Source organism: Strigops habroptila, chromosome 7 (assembly GCF_004027225.2).
Source record: "Strigops habroptila isolate Jane chromosome 7, bStrHab1.2.pri, whole genome shotgun sequence".
Classification (NCBI taxonomy): Eukaryota; Metazoa; Chordata; class Aves; order Psittaciformes; family Psittacidae; genus Strigops; species Strigops habroptila.
The window spans coordinates 9015972-9038322 of record NC_044283.2 but is presented as its reverse complement, the minus strand read 5'-3'; the positions used below and the strand labels follow the sequence as shown (position 1 = coordinate 9038322).

The following is a 22351-nucleotide window of genomic DNA, read 5'->3' as shown; positions in this document are numbered from 1 at the left end:
ACCTGTTCCAGTGCCTCACCACTCTCACAGTGAAGAACTTCTTCCTTATATCCAACCTGAACTTCCCCTGTTTTAGTTTAAACCCGTCACCCCTTGTCCTGTTGCTACAGTCTCTGATGAAGAGTCCCTCCCCAGCATCCTTGTAGGCCCCTTCAGACACTGGAAGGCTGCTCTGAGGTCTCCACGCAGCTTCTCTTCTCCAGGCTGAACAGCCCCAGCTTTCTCAGCCTGTCTTTGTATGGGAGGTGCTCCAACCCCCTGATCATCCCCGTGGCCTCCTCTGGACTTGCTGCAGCAGCTCCATGTCCTCCTAATGCTGTTTCTAGAAACTGAAGAATAAAATATTAAAGATGGCAAGTGTTTCTTCTGGGTCAAATTTGGTATTGATGGATTGAGAGCAGTGTTCCTCGTTTATGCATGCTGTGAAAATATTATGTATATTATGTAGCAGTTTCCTATCTCTGTGTGAATGGTGCTGTGGTGGGTGTTCAACTTTAATACATTTAATTATAGATCTTTAAGGGTGATACTAAGACTAGGAATGAAAACAGTTCTGTTTTGGGGGTTTAGTTCTTTTACTTCTGCTTTAAATTTCAGTAGCTTTTGCAGACTGATTACATCCCTCTTAAGTTTAAAATAACAAATTTGAGTTCAAAATTACGTAGAAAATGATCATTCTGATTTGGAAATTATATAGCACCATTCCCATCTCCTGAATTCACAGTATTACATAATACTAGTATGTTCACCTGATTCCTGAACCACTTGCAAATTGACTGTGTTAAAAATTGAGCTTGACACACATTGTCTCATGTGTTACCTTTCTAGATGATGAGACATAATGACATAAAATAACAGAATGAAGCTATTGTGTGTCATCTTCAATGCTTTACTCGACGTCTATGAACGCAGCTCTTGAAAGAGAAATCTTCTGTTATTCCTAGTCCTGCATGTTTGCTGATAAACTTAGTTCTCACTTTTTAACCTTGGCTGATGTGCTGCAGTTAACAAAAAGCTCTTTCTTTATTTTATAATACATTTCCAAAAAGTGGGAATAGATATTAGAAAAATTTCTGGAGGCTGAAGAAGAATCTGTTCCATTAGCTGAAGGCAGGGTTTGCATGTATTCTTGTCTGAAAATAATGCACCATATCTTAAAAAATACAGGTTAAAATAAGGAGGAAATTATTTTTATTGGGTTTTTAATTATGTTCTGTGGTGCATCCAGAGATTAGGATTTGGAAAGGCTGCCAGTGAGAATATGTTCTTACAAGTTCCCAATTTTCAAGGAAGGGTATCTATGTAAAAGTATCAATAGTTACAGAAGTGTGAAGATTCCTTTGAAACGCAAAGTGTTAATCTTATTTATTATACAGGGAAAACTTGTTGGCATTAGTATCACAGATGTTCTTATGCTGCTTATAAACTGTTCATAAACATGTTGTCAGAAATTTTAACTTTACTAAGCATTTTATTCTTCTTACTTGTAGAACATTCAAGGTATCTCTAAACATCCAGTTAGAATCACAAAGAAACAGTGCATAAAAGGTAAACTCTGTTTTTACTAACATGAAAAGGCAATTTTATCTAATTATTTTACTAAGCTATATTTTAAAGCAGACCAATAGCTCCACCATTAAAGAACAGAATAGACTATTGGTGCTTAGTTATACATTATCATTTAAACCAAGTACTTTTTGCTGGCTGTTCCTGCAAAAAAATTTGCTGTTTCAGCATTGCTGTAATAGTCACAAACTTTGAGATATTTTTGCTGCCTTCGACTATCTCACTGTTCTTACTCCAGATGAAATTACACATCTTGACTCCATTAAATATCCTAGGGATGATTTTGTGTGAATTCAGCTTGTAAGGCTTTGCCTGAGGTGGTGTTCAAGCTGGGTCATTTTAATCAACCTCACAAGTAAACACCAATAGTCAGATGTGTTGTTTGTAATAACAGAAGTGGATTTAAGGCAGGTGATTCAGAGAGAGTCACAGTAAAGTGTAGAAAAGCATGACCCAGGTGATAGAGAAACCCACAATAGTAGACTCAAAAGAGACAGATTTGCCAACATATACTCTCCTTCTTGAACACCTACATCCATAGCTGGGAAATGGTGCTCATTTGTTTGCACTTGGTTCTCAGAGAGGGCATGCTTGCCTTTTCGCTGCTATTCACTCCCCACGTTTGAAATAATACAGATCATAAAACAGGAGTCTGTTGAAGACAATGTAAAATGTTGACAGCAGTTTTGTTTTATCTACCTGATTCTTTTTTATAAATACTTTAAGTTGTTACCACAAATATGTGTGAGCAGTGCATGTGTACACCTGAACTTATGCTATGCTTAACCGTGGCACATGGGCCTTTCTGGAAACAGTCCAATCAATGTAATTTGTGATTCTCACAAATGTGTTTCTTAAGTGTTTCATTCCTGTATCAAGACACACTTCTCCATTTTCACGCTGATCAGATTAAGTCTGTTGTATTTCTAACCACCTTCCCTTTCTACACCAAGACGAGCGGTACTCCCAGGATGCATTGTTTCTAATACCTTGTCAGTGTACATCATTGCTTTACGATATTATAGGGGATTTCTGTCGTTAGAATTTGGATGCCAATGTCAGCTGCAGTCCCCCTACCACCTGTAAATCAGAATTTGTTATTAATATATCACTGCAGCATATTCAAAGATAAGAAAATATATTCTTTTAGTTCATCTCTAGATCCTTCCTTGTCTGAATACCTCCTTAGGTGATCAGTGAATAATGTTAGTTTTGTAGATATTTGTTAGCTAGTGTTTTGGGAAGGGTTTGGTTTTGAAAAAGGAGAAGTAAGCAATACTGCAGGAAGGGCAGAGATAAAGATGTTGTACATGACTGATAGAGTAAAATAATTGCGATGCTGGCAGTTGGTGCTCTGCTAGGTTGCTTACATTGCTCTTTGTGGAGTTTTAGTTGTGTCCTTGGTATGTCGTTTAAAACCTCCAATGGTTTGCAACACAGTATTTTTGAACTGGGGTTTGTGACTCATATGTCTATCCCCTCTCTAGGAAAAGAAGAGGAAATAGTAACTATTTCCCCAAGAACATTGTTTGTGTCAAAAAAAGGATATTCATTTTTAGCAGCAGGTAAGATAGTATGTATTATTATTCTCATACATATTAATGTTTGCAGTTCTGTCATCTCTTATTTCCGTCTCCTTTGGATGACATTATATTTTACAAGGCTGTCACATCTCTTAGTATCAATGAATATCGTTATATTATGTATACTCCTTAGTGCGCTTTGGAAGTGGATGATATGTAAGCCTTGTCAGTAGAAACAAAGAGCTAACAAGATTAATTGACACCTGAAGATAATGAAGCGAGCAGACACCTTGTGATCTTTAGCTGGATTTACTTCAGGATGAGCTTTTTACAGGCATCTGATTTTTCTGAGCATAAGGAAATGACTGAACAGTCCAGGCTTGTGTTTTAATTCATGATAGTTTGGTTAAAATGCAGGTACAATTTTATTTTAGAGCAAGAGATTTATTTTAAGACTGTTTTCTAGATTTTTCCCATATTGAGTTAAGGATCCTTGCTGACTTATCATCTGAACCAGAACTTCTGAAACTGTTCCAAGTACCTGAAACCACCGATATCTTTTCCACACTGGCTTCTCAGTGGTAAGAGTAAAGGTTGCATTATTTTAATAGTAATTAGACAAAATAGTAAGAATAACCTCAACTCTTACTGTGTAGTCATAATAAAAGACAGTATTTTACTACAGTACCTATTGTTAACACAGCAGGATTTATAATTCCATTATGACTTCTGAGCCTTTTCTTCTCCATGGTGGTAATTACCATATGTTAAAATGGTGCAATCCAACTGGCCAGTATGAGCCTTGGGGCTAACGCTGGTGCAAGAATGTATTTTGAACAGTGCATGCTGATAACTTTCTCGCTGTATTATTGTTCACCAATTCTTTAGAAAAATCCAGAGCAGCAGTCAAATATAAATAAAAAATTTTCCATCTGGAAAATTGCAGGACAACTTTTCTCAGTAAAAGTACAAGAATTTTTGAAACCTGCTTGGTTATCCAGTAGAAGTATTGGAATCAAATTATGGATGTGCAAGAAACAGAGAGACTAGAGCTCATGGAATTCCTTTGAACTCATAGGATTTAGTGCTTCCATCTTCTGACAGATGATGTGATACTTGGAAAAAGTGGCACTTCAGTAATATAAAGAAAATATTTCTTATCTCCATTCCCAGATTATTATTGACTGATCTCTTCAGCTTGCAGATCAAAGGATTGACTATCAAAAAAGATGGCATATTAGTTACTTAGTTGTTCGAAGGTATTTCTTATTACTGTTTGTATCATGGTGATGTCTAAAAATCTTACTTGAGACTGCCCTTGTACTCAAAAGTACATGAGCATTCGGTAAGTGACAGGATAGATGTCGAGAAGCTTACAGTTTGAACAGATGGGTCAGAAAAAGATCGAATAAAATGCTATAGCATATAAGCAGATTGAACAGAATCATGTCAGGTAAATGTCATGCAATTTTCTTATTTTAGAATCATAAAATGGTTTGGGTTGGAAAGGACATTAAGATCATCTAGTTCCAACCCCCCTGCCTGGGGACACCATCCACCAGACCATGTCACCCAAGGCTCTGTCCAACCTGGCCTTGAACACTGCCAGGAGTGGGGCATTTACCACTTCTTTGGGCAGCCTGTTCCAGCGCCTCACCACCCTCACAGAAAAGAACTTCTTCCTTATATCTAACCTGAACTTCCTCTGTTTCAGTTTAAACCCATCACCCCTTGTCCTGTCGCTACAGACTCTGATGAAGAGTCCCTCCCCAGCATCCTTGTAGGCCCCCTTCAGACCTTGGAAGGCTGCTATGAGGTCTCCACACAGCTTCTCTTCTCCAGGCTGAACAACCCCAACTTTCTCAGCCTGTCTTTGTATGGGAGGTGCTCCAGCTCCTGTATCATCCTCGTAGCCTCCTCTGGACTTGCTCAAGCAGTTCCATGTCCTTCCTCTCTCTCTCTTCTAATATTTTACCTCCATTTTTTGTTGGAAGACTGTTAGCTGAAAATGAAAGCAAAAATAGACATGATGAATTCAACAGTCTTGATCTAGCTCAGCTCCTATCCTACAGTTTCTAAATTCTTGCATGCATAGCCTTCCCAAGCACAGTATTGTGCAATATTTGCTAATATACTGTGAAGTAGTACAAAGACACAAAATGGAGCTCAAATTATATTTATCCTGCTACCAACAACTGAATCAGTGCTTAGCGCATGTGTATTCTGGAAGAACACAATTCAAGGTCACAAACATCCCAACGAATATAGCTATGGAAAGATCGCCTTTCTCTTCAGAGAAACTTAGAAGCTTCTGTTGATATTATAATCAAGTCTTGGCTGTAACAGGATATCACTAGAACCTCGTGATGGAGTTAAATCCTTATTTTAGTTTGAAGGTATATTGCAAATGTATGCATGAAGATGAGTCAAATTTTGTCTCAACTCTGGGCAAGGCTCCAGAAACACCATTCTATTCAGCAACCTCACAGCTCTTGGCAGCCATCAACCTCTTATAGTTGCTCCACAGTAACTCTAAATTTAATGAAATATTACAGGCAAATATTTTTATCAGACTGAAGTGTCGTGGCATGTCTACAAAACCATTACATAATGATTCTGCTGACTCTTCTTTTAACCTTCAGGAGATCTAATGCTTGGAAGTAACTTTCTATTGAATCTTTTATATGACTGTTACTAATTTCAGAAACACAAAAGGTGTGTTTAATCTCATCTAACCCTGGACATCTGTTATATACTTGGAGAGATTCATTTGACCTATTGTTGATGTTCCCTGTGTAATAAGATCAATCGCACGTGAAAAGTGTTGACTTCTCACCAGTGAGAACAAAGTAGGTCTGGAGTGGGCAGCTCACATGTAGACATCTGTATGTGTTCTGACAAATGTGATTGCTCCTGTTGAATTAGTTACTAGTGAACTCACCTTTGGAATTTTGTCCTTAATTTATTTAGCACCTAAGAGAAGACATAAAATCACAAGCTTCACCAATGCTTTCCCATTGCAGATGCTTCTTCATCTCTCATAGTTCACTATTGATAAATAAAATCTTTAGGATAAACAAATAGTTCATTGACTTTATTGTAGTTGATTCCACCCCAAGTTATGAGAAGGGAGAGCAAAATAAACAACAAACCTTATTTCTCTGCTTGGTCCTGATTTTCTCTGGATCTTAATCCCTTAAGTGACAGACCAAGTGGCATACCAAATGTTTTATTCTGTTTGAAGGAATTGCATGTTGCAAATCTTTTCAACACATTTTGGGCAATTGGAGAACCTTGACAAAAAGGTCTTGACTCTAAGAGGTCTATAAAGATGAATTAGTTTCTGAAGCTTTCTCTTAGAAGAAGAAAAGTTAATGTCAGTGTGTGATAGTGTTCCAGCTTCCCAATACATGATAGTTGGTATCTTTTAGCAGGCTTTCTGCATCTAAAAGTCCTTAGACTAATAAATATTAAACCCTAATTAATAAAGAATATGTTATTGGACAGAAATCTGAGCCACACCACAGAGCCCAGCCAAGCTCCGTTTTAAAGGTTTGGAAAAACCTTTGCAGGCTCTTTATAGCATTTGGCAACAAATACAGGTGGTGACCAGTTTCTGTGAAGAGGTCAGCTGTATGGGTTTCTGATTGAATTAAGATCTCTGATGTATAAAAGCTTTCCTTTCATAATTTAGTTAGGCATGCTCTACCATAACTCAGTCTGTCTCTGGGACCTTAAAGGTGCGACTCTTTTGGAAAACTGTTGGATCCATGTTTCTATTTGACATAATTCATGAGGAATCTTCACACAGGTCAACAGTGCTGTGTAGATACGCCTGTGTCCTGGGTCCAGCTGTAATAGTTATTTTTCTCCTTCCTAGTAGCAGGTGCAATGCTGTGTTTCGGCTTCAGTCTGAGAACAGTGCTGATAACACACCGATGTTTTAGTTGTTGCTAAATAATGCTTACTCCGATCAAGGACTTTTCAGTCTCATGCTCTGCCAGACAGGAGGGGCACGGGGAGCTGGAGGAAGCAGAGACAGGACACCTGACCCAAACTAGCCAAAGGGGTATTCCACACCACAGCACGTCATGCCCAGCATATAAACTGGGGAGGGTCACTTGGAAGGCCCACATCGCTGCTCGGGTCGGACTGGGTATCGGTCAGCAGGTGGTGAGCAATTGTATTGTGCATCACTTGTGTTTATTGTTTTTTTAATCTTCCCTGTTTAGTTTTATATTCTCTCCCCTTGTCAACACTAACTATGTCTATACATTACAGCAAAAGGCTGAATGGAGGTATTAACTTTCATGCTGAAATTCAGTGTCATGTGCAATGCCATACCCAACCCAATAATCCTAGCTGAGGGGCAATCCTCTCTGCAAGACAGCTGTAATCTGGTACTCCTGGGGCTATCTTACAGAGAGAGCTCATTTCAGAAGTCTGGGCTTCCCTGAATTACGCTCAAGTGTTTGCTGTAGGTGCTGTAGATACCACTTGCTGTAGATAGTTATTTAAGTGTGTTCTGTTTGACAGAACTGTCATGAAATTGCTATTCACTTAAAACTCTCAGAAGATGGTGTTAACTGGTCACTTAATGCGAGTTTCTTGGTAATATCATGCTTGGTTTCATGTTTTATCTTTAAAATGTTTTTTTTCACATGGAAATAAAATTCATTGAATGTGTCTGTTGGCCACTTTGCAATAGATTTGCTTCTGTCGGCTGTTTTTGTCAGTGAAAAGTCCAAACTTATCTCTGCCATCTACATCCAACATATTTTCTGGTCATCTAACATAATTACCCCAGCTAAAACTTAAGATAATATAAATAGATTTTAATGTCACTTGCATATGCTTAGTACTATTCCAACTCTTATTCTGCCTGTAATGGTCATAAGCTATTACCAACATTAGCTTACAGTGAGTACTGTGTTATGGCCTATGAAGAGTAAGCCTTAAAAGACAGGTCAACACCTGCTATTACAAGAACACCAGAAGTGCAGTACTTTAATGACCTACTTGCCACTGAACACATAGTAAAATTTCAAGGCTTACCTAAACATTTGAAAATTCATAATATAATGGATTCCAGCCACCTGCAAGACCACCTTGTGTTATATTGTCTTGATGTCCTATGACAGTTATAGTCTTTTGAAAGCTGAATTATCAGCTGGTACTGAAGTGATGAGAGCTATCTTGGCAGCTGTCTGACCAGCAAGGAGACCTAACTGTCAAAAGACAGCCAAATGACAACAAATATCAGACTGAAATTGCTCTCACTTCTATACACAATAAATGAAAAAGAAGTAGTTAAGTAATTATATTTAAAATGCAGTTGATGGGCATATCTTAAAATCAGTTTCAAAGACAAAGGCTGCAAAATAAGTCCACAGTCTTTTAGGTAGTTGCAATTTCTTTCTTAATTAGAGGTGTAGTGACTATCTCTTTTGAACTCTTCCTTTGTCACCCTTCTCAGCAGGCTGTTGTTCCTCTGTCATGGTATATACTCATATTGACCATATTGGGTCAAAATCCAGGAAAAGTATCTTGATTTAACTAAGCGTGTAAGCACACCGTAAATACATGATTCTATCCTACATGACTGATGGCTCCTTTCCTGTGTGAGTGCTTTCTTGGATTGGGGTAGTACTGCTTCAGAGTTCCTATGACTCAATCATTAAACTTTACTTAAAATATTTGGATTATGTCCTTTCCCCTGCTTGTTTAGCATCTGCTTTTGAGAACTCGTAGTGTTGAGTTTAACGTAGTGATGAGTTCAACTGTATCCAGGAGAGCATAGTGATACCCTCCATAAAGGGTGCTGAGGGCAGCCTAGCTATACAAATGCAGCTGTGTTATTTATGAGTCTGGAACCATCTTAATCACTTTAATCTTGAAGATGATGTCAGCATTTTCCAATGTAATATAAACATCTCTGATATCTGCAAATTATGTTTACTTCCTATATTTTACGTTCCTGAACCTAAAATAGAATACAAACCCCAATGTTGGGTTGCCAAGCTCCATGTACAGTGCCAAAGTAAGCATCTCAGAGGGTGAAAAAGGCTATATCCTGACCGTGGAGCCATTCTTCTAAGATAAGTTAATGACAAATTCTAATCACAGAAGTTTGCATTTGAACTCCTCTTAGAAAACTGGAACAGAATGACAAGGACAGCCAGTAGTCCAAAGTCCATATCTGAAGATACCTGCTAGATAAGTAGTGTTCTTTGAAATAAGTGAGCAGGATTCACTCTTTTCAAGTTGCTCTGGTTCCTAGCTTTTATATAAGAGCTACGTGATTGGGGACCTCACTTCAACTTTTTAAATCTTATTCAACTCAACATCTCTCTCCTCCCAGGAAAATACAAAGGAAGTTTAGACTTTGTATGTTGCATCTGAGATTCTGTTCAGCAAATATTGTAAAGTTGAAATACTTGGATTTGTTTAGTTGAGAGGTGATTTAAGAAAAACATGATAAAATTCTACAAATATATAAAAGGTTATTGCAAAGAATTGGATAGAGAGTGAACTAAGAATAAGGAATGGGCTTACCCTGTTGTGAGAGATGTTTCAGTTCAAGAAATCTTTTGAATACTAAAGGTAGATAAATATGGAGATGGGTTACCTATGAAGGCTGTAGAATTTCCATCGCTGGAAAGAATGAGACAATTAGACAAATATTTCCAAGGATAGCTGAGGGCATTTCTCAGACTCTCTCACAACTGTATTTTTATGACACCATGGTCTTATTGCAGATACATTCAGTTGGAAAGGGATTTCTTTATTTCAGTCCCATCTGGGGGCTTATTTATTTTTTGCTTAGTGATTCTTTAATTCTGTTTGTTAGTAGTAGCTACAGGGACAGAAGTCAAAGATTTATGACTCTCACCTGAGTACTCTAAATAAAATAGTGAGTACTTTCGTGTTTTCTTTCCTTCTGAACTCATGAATTATGCTTTTTGTTGTTGTTTTGGGGTAGCCTGTCGTTTGTGTTTGGTTGGTTGGGGTTTTTTTGCACAATAGTCCCATTTCCCTGTGCTCTTGGAGGATGCTAAACCTAACTGTGGCCTTGCAATTAGAACATGATGTAATTACACGCCACTGGGAGGCAGAGTTGTGGATATTAATCCCATTAGGTGAAGAGACAAATGAGTTGCTGTCCCTCAGTAGCCAGGCAACTGTTCCAGGGTGGTGCCTCTTCCATCTTATACTAAGAAAAGCCAAAAAATCCAAACCTGATAGCCAGAAACTGTGAATGTGAATAATGATGTAATAGATCCCATTTCCTACATTGGGTCCTGCAGGAATCCCAGAGGAGCTCAGGCAGCCTCAGAGTGGGTCTGTGATGAGCATGTGTAGAGTTTTGGGAGCCTATTGAACTGTCAGGAGGAGGGAAGAGGTCCCTGAGGTACCTAGAGAATTCAAGGACATCCAGGATTAAGGAACCACATTTCTCTGTGAGATTTAATCAATGCAATCTTAATCTAGAAACATTATTAAATGATGTCTTTTCAAGGTAAAAATACATGTTCTGTAGATGGTATTTACTGTTTGAGAAGAGGAGAAATTCAGAAGGGTCTTTAGATCACAGTGTGATCTAATTCTGAGCATAAATCTGTTACTACTGTAAACCATGTATCTTCATTTCTTTGAGAGCAGAAAGGTAATTGTTCCTGTGCTCAAACTTTTTCATGCAGTGATAAATTACTTGGGCGTTTTCTGTCATATATCATGTGTCATAGGTTGTCTGTTGAGCCAGTGTAGATCCAGTGTCATGAAATCCACATTGGTCTGTGCCTCAGAAAAATCCCTTTATAGATAAGACTATTGGACAGTTGTGACTTAGTATTTTAGCTTTTATACTCTGTAACTCTTTTCAGTTTGGAAGTCATAGCATATGAGTCAGAGAACACAAAAGAAGTTTACCCTTATGTAGTTTTCCTTATATTCTGCAGCTGAAGAATGAGTAGAGAAATTTTAATAATCTCTATTGAAAATACTATGTAATGGAGGAATACCTCTAATACTGATAGTACTATGTAGTAGAGGAATATCTATAATGCTGCTCAATATGCAGTATAAAAAATAATTACCTGAATAATCTGATAACTGCCACCATTGCCATATGAAAACAGGCATTCTCTTTAAACTATTAATTTCTACCTATAAACTATAATTTAACCTGTACACATTAACTGCTGATGAAGAATTAGACTAACAAAGTAATTAGTGGGTACTCTTTAAGAGTGGTATTTACTCTGGTTATACCAATGAAAGGTTGATTTGTGACAGTTATGTACAATGCCTGCACTCAAGGCTATGATTGAAAGAAGGCTGGAGATAGTGGTCTAGTTGCTCCTATTTCACTTTGAGATCTGAGTTTTGTAAAATTCAGACCACGAAATATTCCCTTCTCTCTCATCTGCTTCCTCATACTCATGCTTTTAGTGCTTTCTTTTGTGTGATAATGGACAGCAGCATAAATAACATGTCCTTCCAGGTACTGAATTTACTTTCTAGTTGGTACTGAGTCTGTGTGGCTTTCAGAGAGTTTAAACAAATGGCTGCAGGACATCTTTGTAGCAATGGCTGTTACTATATAAAATAAAGAAGTTTGTAGCTATAATTGGATTTATAAATACTTTAACGCTAATCTTTTTGAAAACCATTCCTTACCATGATTATAGTACAGGCTTGGTTGGCTGACACTTTAGGACATGGAAGGGTCTTTAGCTTACAGTATCCTTGCCAGAATCAGAGTAACTTGAACACTTGATTTCCAGTAATCTTGGGAACTTCAGGCTGTTTATAAAATGTACTGAGCACAGAAGTCCATCTTTCCTCAGCTGGGATCATGGTAATATTTGTTGTGAACCATTTTGGTAAGAGACAGACATGCTAATTTTGGAAATTACTTGAGAAAAGGCCTAGAAAGAAACAAAGAACAAAGCCCAGAACTACTTGGGATTGCCGTAACAGAGGGACAAAAGTTTGGTGGGTTTTCTTGAATATAAAAATAAATAATAAGTTGAATGAAAAGAGCACAGTGCAGAAAGGTTTGGTTTGTTCTTTGCAAATGGTCTTCCTCCAGGAAGTGGGGAAGTCTTACATCTTCAGCACTTGCCAAGTGAACTGATTATAGCTAATAATGGCAAGGTGAGCCAAACTGTTGTACACTGGCAGTTGGTACAGCAGGAACTATGGCAAAATAGGGACTCTTGTTTTTCCAGCCACTTGGCAATTCAGGATACTTCCTGACAGTAGCTCTGTCTGTTGCTGTCCTGCCGAGTTCTGAAGAGCACAGGAAATAAGCAGAGGTATTTTGGATATTCCTGAAATAAATCAAAATAAGTCCTCAAAAATAAGTCCTCATGGGCTGAATTACACAAAAAGATAGTGTACTGGCTCTGTTTGAAAAAGAGAAGGTCAAGTATGCACAAATGCTTAGTGGTAGGCTGACTAAATATATATACATTTGCCCATACCATTTTTATACAACCTTGTCTCAAATACATTCTTTGTATCAAATAAGTCAGAGATTCATCCTCAGCAAAACACTGTCTTTTTTTAGGTCACTTCATATAAATGTACGGTATAGCAGACATTGAATTCAGTTAAGCTGCCTACTCCCTTAAATAGCAAGAGCAAAGGCCAGTTAATCAAGAATGAGATAAATAGATCTGTAGCTAAATGGGTTTTAAACAGATTGAATATTTGTGCTTCTGTATTAATTTTAGGAAAATATTATCAATATGCTCTTGAAAGAGTCATTATTATTCAAGAGCTGTCACCTGGGTTTTTGTAGGTGATTAGGGAATACTGAAATAACCATGCTTACCCAGGTGGACTTCTACCAAGAAGACAGGAAGAGCTTTATCATCGCTGTTGCAGACGTGGTTACAAGATGCAGCCCCAGAGTTACACAGCTCCCATTCCCCCAGTTAGAGATCTCAGTTTTATTCATTGTCTAAATAATGAGACATACCACCTCAGGACTCTTAGAACTCCACCTTTGTCTAAAGGTTTTTTAGGTAGTCCAGGCTTCCAAACAGGTATTAAAACGTGTTGTCTCTTGGATTAATTTCTCCATTTTTTATGAACTTAATATAAGGTCTAAAATTAATTTGAGTGAATTCGTTTCACTTCATACATTGCAAAACAATGAAAATTTTTGGTTTGGGAGTTGCAATGAAGAAGAGACATTCTGTGCCATTGAGCACATACAAGATCATGAAGCTGTGTTTTGCAGTATTAAGACAAATTACAAGCATGCCTGCTCTTCACCATGGAGAACTTGGGGTTACTTCTAGAATCCTGATTTTGAAGAGAGTGAATAAAAGTTTTCATGTGAATCATATGGCAGTCCTCTTAATACGTGTAGCTGGATATCCCTGCTGGAATCTCCATTTAGAAATATATGACTGCTGTGATCTTTCAGCTCTAACATTTGGCTGTGTAACTCAGCCAGTATTGATTCATTGTATATCTGGAGGTCCTCAGCGTCACCTGCTAGGAGTCTCATTGAGGGTTGACATTACATTCCTTTAATTTTCATTGGATTATCTGCTTTTGTAATACTGTTATAATTTTTAATTTGTTTCAAGGCTGCTTCTTATTCTTCTTCTGTGAAATAGATTCCAAAGAAACAATTTTTGCAGTATTTTTAACTGAATAATTATTAGTCCTTATCCATCATCTCATTGTTTATGTATAATTTCTATTCTGATCAATATCTAAAATATCTCTGATTGTTTATCTTGTATCTTCTTTTTTATTCAGAGTATTACTGATAAAAAGTGAGAATTTGTTTCCTATCTGCATTTTAGAGAGAGAGACAATTTCATTTCAAATGGGAAGGCAGCTCTTTCAAATCAAGTCACATCCTGGGGCAGAAGGTCTAATTGTGGAGATACTTCCTGTTACGAATCTGGCGTTTAATAATAATTGATTTGGTAAAATACCTGTGAGTGAGGCTGTACCACTTGCAGCTCCTGCAGCCAGATCATTGCAGATTTTTTAGGACTGATGAGATACTATAGTATAAACTTAAATTCCTGTGGGAATAAATGTGGTCTCTTGTGGTAGGAAAAGCTGCAGTGACAGCAGTTATTAAGAAACAGAGAAGCATTCAAAAGAGAAGCTCTAATTAAAAGTAAGACATAATATCTCACACTGCTGGTTAGTGCTTTATGCTTGGTAAGAGCATGCCTGGTCTTACACAGGAGTGTAAGACTAGAAGGACCTTTTTGGTCATAAAATTGTTGCAGGTAACAATGTCATAAACTCCCTTTTATAGATTGGTAGGGTCTCAACTTAGAACTAGTTTTAACCTGCATAATGCCATTGAAGAGCTGTTGAATTCCCCGTTCCTCTTCTGGCTAGAAAACTCCTTTCGCTTTCTATCTATATTCCTATACTTTATATACCCAAATTATTCTTGGCAATGTTGCCCATTAGCTTTACTAGCTCTCCTTGCCCCCCAGTGTTTTTCTTTGTATAAATGCTTCAGGAAAGCAATCAACTGTGTTCTCAGCCCTCATTCTTTAAGGAAACAAGACAAGCTCTCTTAAGGTATTTGTCATCAAAATACCTTAATGAACTAGTATCAGGATCAGCTAGTTATGATGACATGGAATCAAAACTATGTTAATCTGTACATTAATCTGTATTTCTTCTTGGTAAGAGAATGAGCTTCTGTGGCACTGAATGACTGACTAAGCTGGTTCAGTTACCAAAGCCAGCTTTTTAGCTAGTTCTGAAATTGCTGCACCAGAGCACAGTCTCAGGAATACTTGTATCGTGGTCCAGAAACATAGTTTTGGAACAGCCATGAAACTGGGCTAGCAGAATGATGAATGAAACAAAGAAATAAACTACTTTAGAGGCTACCTTTATTATAATGAATTTGGTGCCAGGGATGTTGCTGGTTGCTGGCACTCCAAATCTGGGTTGGTAAATTGGTCCCTGCCATGGCCATGGCTCTGGATCAAACAGTTCCTGGACACAATTCCAGAATTAGGATGGGCCAGGGATTATTTTCACCAGGCTGCTGGAGGCAGCACCATGTTTGGATGATAAAAGACTTAAAGTATGAGCATGTGGTGTTATTTTCCAGTTAGCCACAGTGCTGCGGAATATTGATGGGCAGTTTAATTTCTTAATATTGACATAGTCATGGTGGCTTTTTTCACATGGTTGATTTCCTCCCCCTGCATTCAATATTCTGATAGCCTATCACAACCAAATTCATGTTTCTTGAACATAGTAACCAAACCAGATAAAGTATCTGCGTAACTACCCCAGACAAAATCTCAGCAGTCTATTGTACAGCTAATACTGTATTGTACAGTACTAATATTGTGCTGTCATTGGAAATAGCTTACTTGACATGTCTTGAAATTGCATTTGTTTTTTTCACAACCAAGCCGTGCTACTTCCTACTTGTTCCATGATCAATTTTTACAGCTTTTCTCTGTTTCTAATTCCTCATCCCCTACTTCATCCAAAAAGATCTATACTTTAAAAATTCTTATTTGCAGATAGAATAGCTTGCAGAAAAGCTGTCGTCCCTGTTCTCCAGACTCTCTGAAAGGGTTTATTTCTCAAGCTCTTCAGAATGTAGGGGTAGGTTCACAATTACTACAGTCTGGAGGGGGGAAATGGTGTGAGGGTGTTATCTAATTTTGTTCCTCTCCCCTGTGTTGGAGAAGAGGTTGTTGTGAAATAGCTTGGAAGACAAGCTCTGGGATCTCTGAATATTGTATTTCTGTTTCTCTTTTCTGTCCTATTACTATACTCACTTTGGGATTAGGCAGTGTCTTATATCTGCTTGAAAACATTGTGAAATCAGCTGTAATTTTATCTTTGAATTATGTCTCCAGTTTTGGCCTAGGAGTATTTAGCCTGGTATGTCATTAATGGTAAAGTTCATTACTTTTACTTAAATTTCTAAAAGGCTGACAGATTAAATCATTGTTCTGCAGAAGCATCATTATTTAAATCAGACTTTTTTGCATTAGGCAAAAAGCACTAATTCTAGAGAGGTTTTCATCCCTCTCTCAATAAACACCACTTGTGAAATATGTCTGTTTCTTAATGAATGATTGCACTGTTACATTTTTGCATAATAAAAGAATTATACTAAAGCATACTCCTAAAATGATTCTGACAGGAAACACTGGAAAATTATGGCATTCAGAAATATAATGTGCATGATAGCTGTAATAGTTTTTGTCTTGCCTTTGGAATACCTTTGTTAGGTAACTCTGCTTCCACAAATGAGGGTTTACATATATATATATATATATATGAACTTTTCTGTTGAGATATAGGAGACAGATCTAGGGTTTGGCTTGTGATGGTTAATTATTGCAACATGTTTTTTCAAGGAGCATTCATGTAGTGGTTTTATTAAGTTATCTCTTTCTCCATATACTCCCTTCTACTCCCTTGTCCTATCCCCCCACCCCAAGTAACTGTAAGTGCTCTTGGACTGTAAATGCTGAAGTGTAGTGAAAGGGAGGATGTTCAGTTTGCCTTCTCAGAATCAGAGTCTTAAAACATTTTGAGCTCTGAGTTCAACACCTCATGGGTGTTGGTGGGGAATATTTTAACAGTTTTACTTCTGCAGCAAAGCAATTTCTATCTGTTTTGAAAACTCACTTGCAATAGTTGATATTAATCAAATTTAACACTTGTCTCGGTTTGCACTCTGACAGACTGTCTATATGTCAGCTTATGGAAATTCCACCTTGTAGTTTACAGTCCCTTGGAGAAGTGCAGCTGTGGCATTTGTTTAGACTAGCAGACAATAAGGCAGAGGGAATGAAGCTTTCAGGAAGCATAATGGCTTTTGTTTTTAGAAGAGCTAAACAATAGCTTTAAATAAACCAGGTTGTTATCTACAAGTTTAAACAGACAGCTTAATTTTATGCCACATTGGAAGCTTATTATTATTGCACATTAAATGCTTTCTTGGCATTCTAGAATAAAAGAAAAGTCAGGTTTTAGGATTTTCATCACCACAGCTAACACACAAGCTAGTGAAAAAGCAAGCTCTGAGGAGGCTGGACAATCCTCCCCTGTTTTGTGGTGTCTGATAACATTTGGCTTTGCTAATTCCATGGAGAGGGCTTTTTTGTGTATGAAAAGCTATCTCCAAATAGTCATCTCCTTCTAGCGTGACTTTGATAAAATGCTACATTTTATGAGCCCACTCCAGAGCTTAATAATATGTTTCCATTTATTTCATTTAACTCAATTAACTTTAGTGTCAAGCCAGATCTTGATGAAATCAAGAATGCAAAGGCAATTCAATCTTCACTTTTACTTTGCCTTTAATTCAGTGTGATTACAAGCATAATAGAAATTTAAGCTGTAAGAGGTGTTTTTAGTGAAGATTGAAGAGACGGGATATGAAGTATCTCATCCCTCTCTGCAGAATTCATTTATTCAAGACCCTCGTATATAGCGTGACTGATTTCTTCCTCTTTTGATTGCCCTAGAAAGATATTTAAAAGTCTGCTGCTTATTCTTTTCTGAACTATGTAGATGCAGTTTGATGTAATGTGACGTATTCTCCCTTCTTCCCCTGCTTTTTTTTTTCCTGAGCAATCTGTACTTTGTTTTAACAATATTATAGCTCCATGTTTTGTTCCATGTAGTATCTGAGATGGCAGTTACATCATCTTTTGAATATGTATTAAGAAGTCTGTCTCCTTCTGATTCACTTTTCTGGTAAAGGATGCTCTAAAGGTCCATCTATATCTTTATAAAGTTATGGGACTTCTAAGAGGCCCAAGATGAGTAATTATTTGATACTTTGCTACAGCTACTTGTATCATCTCTCAAAATGGCTTCTGTTTCTTCTTAACTATTTGAAGCCTCTTACAGAAAAGCTGGAAAAGTGTGTGTGAAAAGTGAAGAAAGAACCCAAAGAACATTGATTTGCATTTGATCCCTGACATTGTTTTATACAAATGGCCTCTGATAAATTTTGTGTCATTCCAATTTGTACAGACCCCTTAATCTATTTACTTTTATTCTTTCAGTGATGGGGCTCATCACTGCTGATGTTCACATTGGCACCTGAAGGTGGGAGTTAGTTACCCTGATTTCCTTTTATTCTGTGCTTGTAGACCCAAAGACCCTAAAATAAGGATGCCCGCTATTTAATGAATTCCTTCAACAATCACGTGACTCAGAATAAATATCACTTGTCCATGTAATTCACTATGTAAGAGACTACAGATGCGAGAAGAAAGCCCTTCTTTTTGCTCCTACAGGACCAAAGGAGAGAAAAGGTGAAGGTTGCAGGGTAGGATGTGCTCTTTCAAGCACCTTCATTGATGTTGAGGACTTTCTGTGCTAACTGACAGATGTCCAGAATTGTGCACTTTTAAAGAAAAACCTCTAAGTGACCTTTTTTGTCAAGAGCACTGAAAATAAGTGTGATCTAATTTACCTCTTCAGTATCCATTTGCTGGGACATCAAACATGCAGGTAAATATCTTAATAAAGATAATGGATCACTTTACTCTCAGATTAATTCTTCAACAAATTGGTACTCATGATAGCTGTAATTTATGACATGACCTTGTTGCAACTTCTTTATCTGCTTCCCTGCTACTTTAAAATATAGCAACAGGAGACTTCTGGCCCACAGAGCAAACAGTAAAGATGTATCTCTATCTTCTGTAAAATACATGAAAGCTACATATCATGCTCTTTAAAAGAAGGCTGAGGAGTATTGAAATAAATCTTCATGCAATGGGCTATGGAGGCTATTCAGACAAAATAAATTATTTTATGATTAACTGCTGGCAGGACTTTCAAAATCCTGAAGTGTTTTTGGAGTCTTGCAAAAGAGTTTTATAGGGGTTATAAAGCTTTTTGTGGTGCTAAATAGATATAAAAGTAGGGTGGCATATAAAGAGGGAAAAGACACGCGATGATGAAAACGTTAGCTGTGTTATAGGAAGGATGACATTAAGCTGACAGTGCTGTAGTCTTTCATTCAAAGAAGTTGAGTACAACTAAAAGTTTTTATAAAAATCTCTAAACAAACAAATTGCTAATTTAAACTCCCTGAGTGGAAGGTTGTGACCCTCTCCCCTCTGTGCTTAAGTACATGACCCCTATATTTACATGGGAGATCCATGCCAGACATTCTCCAACATGTACAATGGCCATTGGAAGACATTTCTGCCTCTACTGGTGCCAGGGTGGAAATAAACACATATGAAACAGGGACCCCAGAGGAGAAGGAGATGTGAGGAATATGGTGTACTACTTAAGGTATCCCGATGCCCTAGTTTGTTGGTTCATTTGTTGGAATGTATCCTTGGGTAAGGAGCTGCTTCGTGTTATTCTGTAACCTTATATCTCATTTATGCAAACCAGGTTACAATAAAAATGTGAATACAACCATTTGACATAACATCTGAATCATACAGGAGAAGTATTTAGAAGTGACATAAAGAAATAAAAGAAAAAACAGCTTAATATATAATTAGGTTACATCAGAAAGGTCTGTCTCCATTAGCTATTTACCTGCTGTTTCCCTTCTGACAAGATGTTAGTCTGCATTTCAGTCTCGTAGATGCTTCTTTCTTTTTTCTTTATTTCCACTCCTCGGGGCAGTCCAGACAAATTTCATTTTTCATCCTGATGTCTCTAGGCTCTTATTAGGAAGACAGTCTAGCTACTTTTTGTTCAGAACATAGTTGTGTAAATACCTCATATTTATAGAAGACATATATATATGGTTATATATGTGGTTTTCACATTTTTATTAAAACTGCGTATGATAAAAATATCTAGATGGTCTAATTGTATGTACCTTATGCCTGACTGTTGATTGACATGTGAGGCAAAGTAGTGATCTATTTTGATATGACAGTGGCTTCAGGGAAACTGTTTCCCAGACTCTTCCTTTCCTGTATTTTGTAGCAGATTAGCCAGGCAAAAGTTGTTCCAAGATTGCTTTCTCATATTACCTAAAAATATCAGAGACAGCTTATGCCTGAGCCTTGTCAGCATTTTCCATTAGTCATGGAATAGCAGCTGTCAAAAAAATTGCTTATTCTTATGCATTGCATTAACAGTGAACAGGCTATGTTATGTGTAGCTAACCTTTTCCGTATGTTTAGGATGCTCACATACACTCTGGTATGTATGCTGCTTGCCTTAGGTATAGTAAGGCCAATGGAAGTGAAAAAGTAAACTTTCAGAAATTACCTCCTACATGAGCTATCCAACGGTGATACCACTGTAAAACTGAGCTTTTCTAAAGATTGCAATTGTAACTAATGGCATCGTCTGTGCCAGTTTCATATGCCAACACGAAGTTCCAGGCACAAACTTATAAAATATACAGCCCTCATCTGCTCTTAAATAGCAACAAGTGATTAAAAGAGAGATTTATATAGTTCACTGATGAAATTAAAAAGAGCTGTAAAAGCAATCGGGTGAACGAATGTGTATTCATTCATATATCCACTCATTTATTGGACATTAATGACCATGTCTAAAGTGAATTTAATGGCACTGCATCTCATTTCCCACATCAACAACTCACAGCTAGGACCTGGATTAATTGGCAGCTGCAGGAGAGCAGCCAAGAGCTTTGTGGCTATTATGACTGAGCTTAGCTTGGCTGGGATGTAATGCAGATCAAGGCAGTGCAAGACTGCCAGATATTGTGTTTGAGAAGTTTGTTCTGCCTCTTCCTGTACATAAACAGACGACTTCCGTCACCATACAACATTTCCCAGAAATGCTGAAATGTCTTATCGCATTCTTTCAAGACTGATTTCCTTCCATTTCTACCTGTTCTCGAAGTTTCATTTTGGCACTGCTCAAACTTTATGCCTTGTGGCCTCTTTGATTTTTTTTTTTATGGTTTTTGTACTTTATGCTGCGTGTGCTCATTTCTGTGTACTACAATTTGTGTTAATTCTTTCTTTTTTATGTTCTATACAGGTTAAAAACAAATCCATCAAGAACTCTGTAATAAGTGTGTTATTCCAGTTTATAGTTAAGCTTTTCAATTGCAGATATGATTGACATATTTCTTGGGTATAAAGAATCTTGGTATTCATATTTTTTAAAGACTTAAGACTTCATTAAACAACTCTTTGAGATGTCCATTAGGCCTCATTAATATATGAAAACATATAGTTTATTTTGGAGAAATTGTAGAAAAAATCACAATATTACCTCTGAAAAAGTAATAAATTCCATGTGCTTGTTCTTAAGTTTCATACTGCACTGTATGATTTTACTAATAATTTCATCTTATCTTTCTTCAATGTTTTGCTACAAATCTTTTCTCCCTTTTTTTTTCACTCTAAGAATTAGGCAGCTATTCCCTTTTAGGCATCCAGCCCAGTTCTTAGTAGAACCACCTTTTTAAAGAGTTTATATATCTCTACTCTCGCTATGTTTGTCAGATTTTCTGCAGTTTTTGGCTGTAAGTTGTTTTGCTGTCCTCACAGACCTTTCCAGATTGTTTAGCTCTGCTAATTCCTTCCAGGAGTAATGAGATTTCTTAACTGGAACATGTCTTCCAGCACTGAAGTACATTTTTATTCTACCTAATAGATGTGTGTTGAGTAAAGCACTGTAAAGCAAAGTACCTGCAAAGCAGTACTAAATGAAGAAAGGTAAAGGGAAAACAAATTAGAGATGTGGAAGTAGACTGAGACAAGTAGGCAGGCAAGGGCAGGAATGTAGGAGGTAAAATATTGCACATTTAGAGATGGTAATTCAGGAGGGATTTGAAGATGATGATAATATTGATTACAAACAAATAGTGTATTTGAGAGAAAGACTAATGAGAAAGATATCATATAATGGAAAAATACTTTTCATGTTAGAACTAATAACTGCATATGTATTTCCTGCAGGACTTCAGAAATTGTGCTATTTCCACCACAGAACTGCAACAAATTCTTTCTTCTCTTGAACCTCTTTTCTGCATCAATTTCTATTACACTGCATTAACTTTCTTCCTGTTCCACCAGATGTGCAAACAGTATTGGATGAGATGAAGTCTGCCTACGTGTCACTGTCTGGGCCCAGCAACTAAAGGCTTTTTTATGCCCATTTGGCTTCCTTTTTCAGATTCAAATTTATTTGAAAACAGTGCATCTCCACTATAGATCTATTTTACATCATACCACAATTCAACACTAAGTATTTTCATGCCTTAGATAGCTTGCTTAGTGATTGTAGCTCAAAAATTTCTTACACAAGTA

At 37.2% G+C, this 22351-nt stretch overlaps 1 protein-coding gene across 1 annotated transcript in view; it reads left to right on the top strand.

Moving 5' to 3' along the window:
- The window catches only part of POLN (DNA polymerase nu), a 93425-nt gene that overhangs the window by 34675 nt on the left and 36399 nt on the right, over positions 1–22351 (top strand). Inside the window, exons 15-17 of the mRNA XM_030492756.1 lie at positions 1491–1548; positions 3054–3131; positions 3556–3670. Of these exons, the coding sequence (XP_030348616.1) occupies positions 1491–1548; positions 3054–3131; positions 3556–3670 (251 nt within the window). The remainder of the gene's footprint in view (positions 1–1490; positions 1549–3053; positions 3132–3555; positions 3671–22351) is intronic.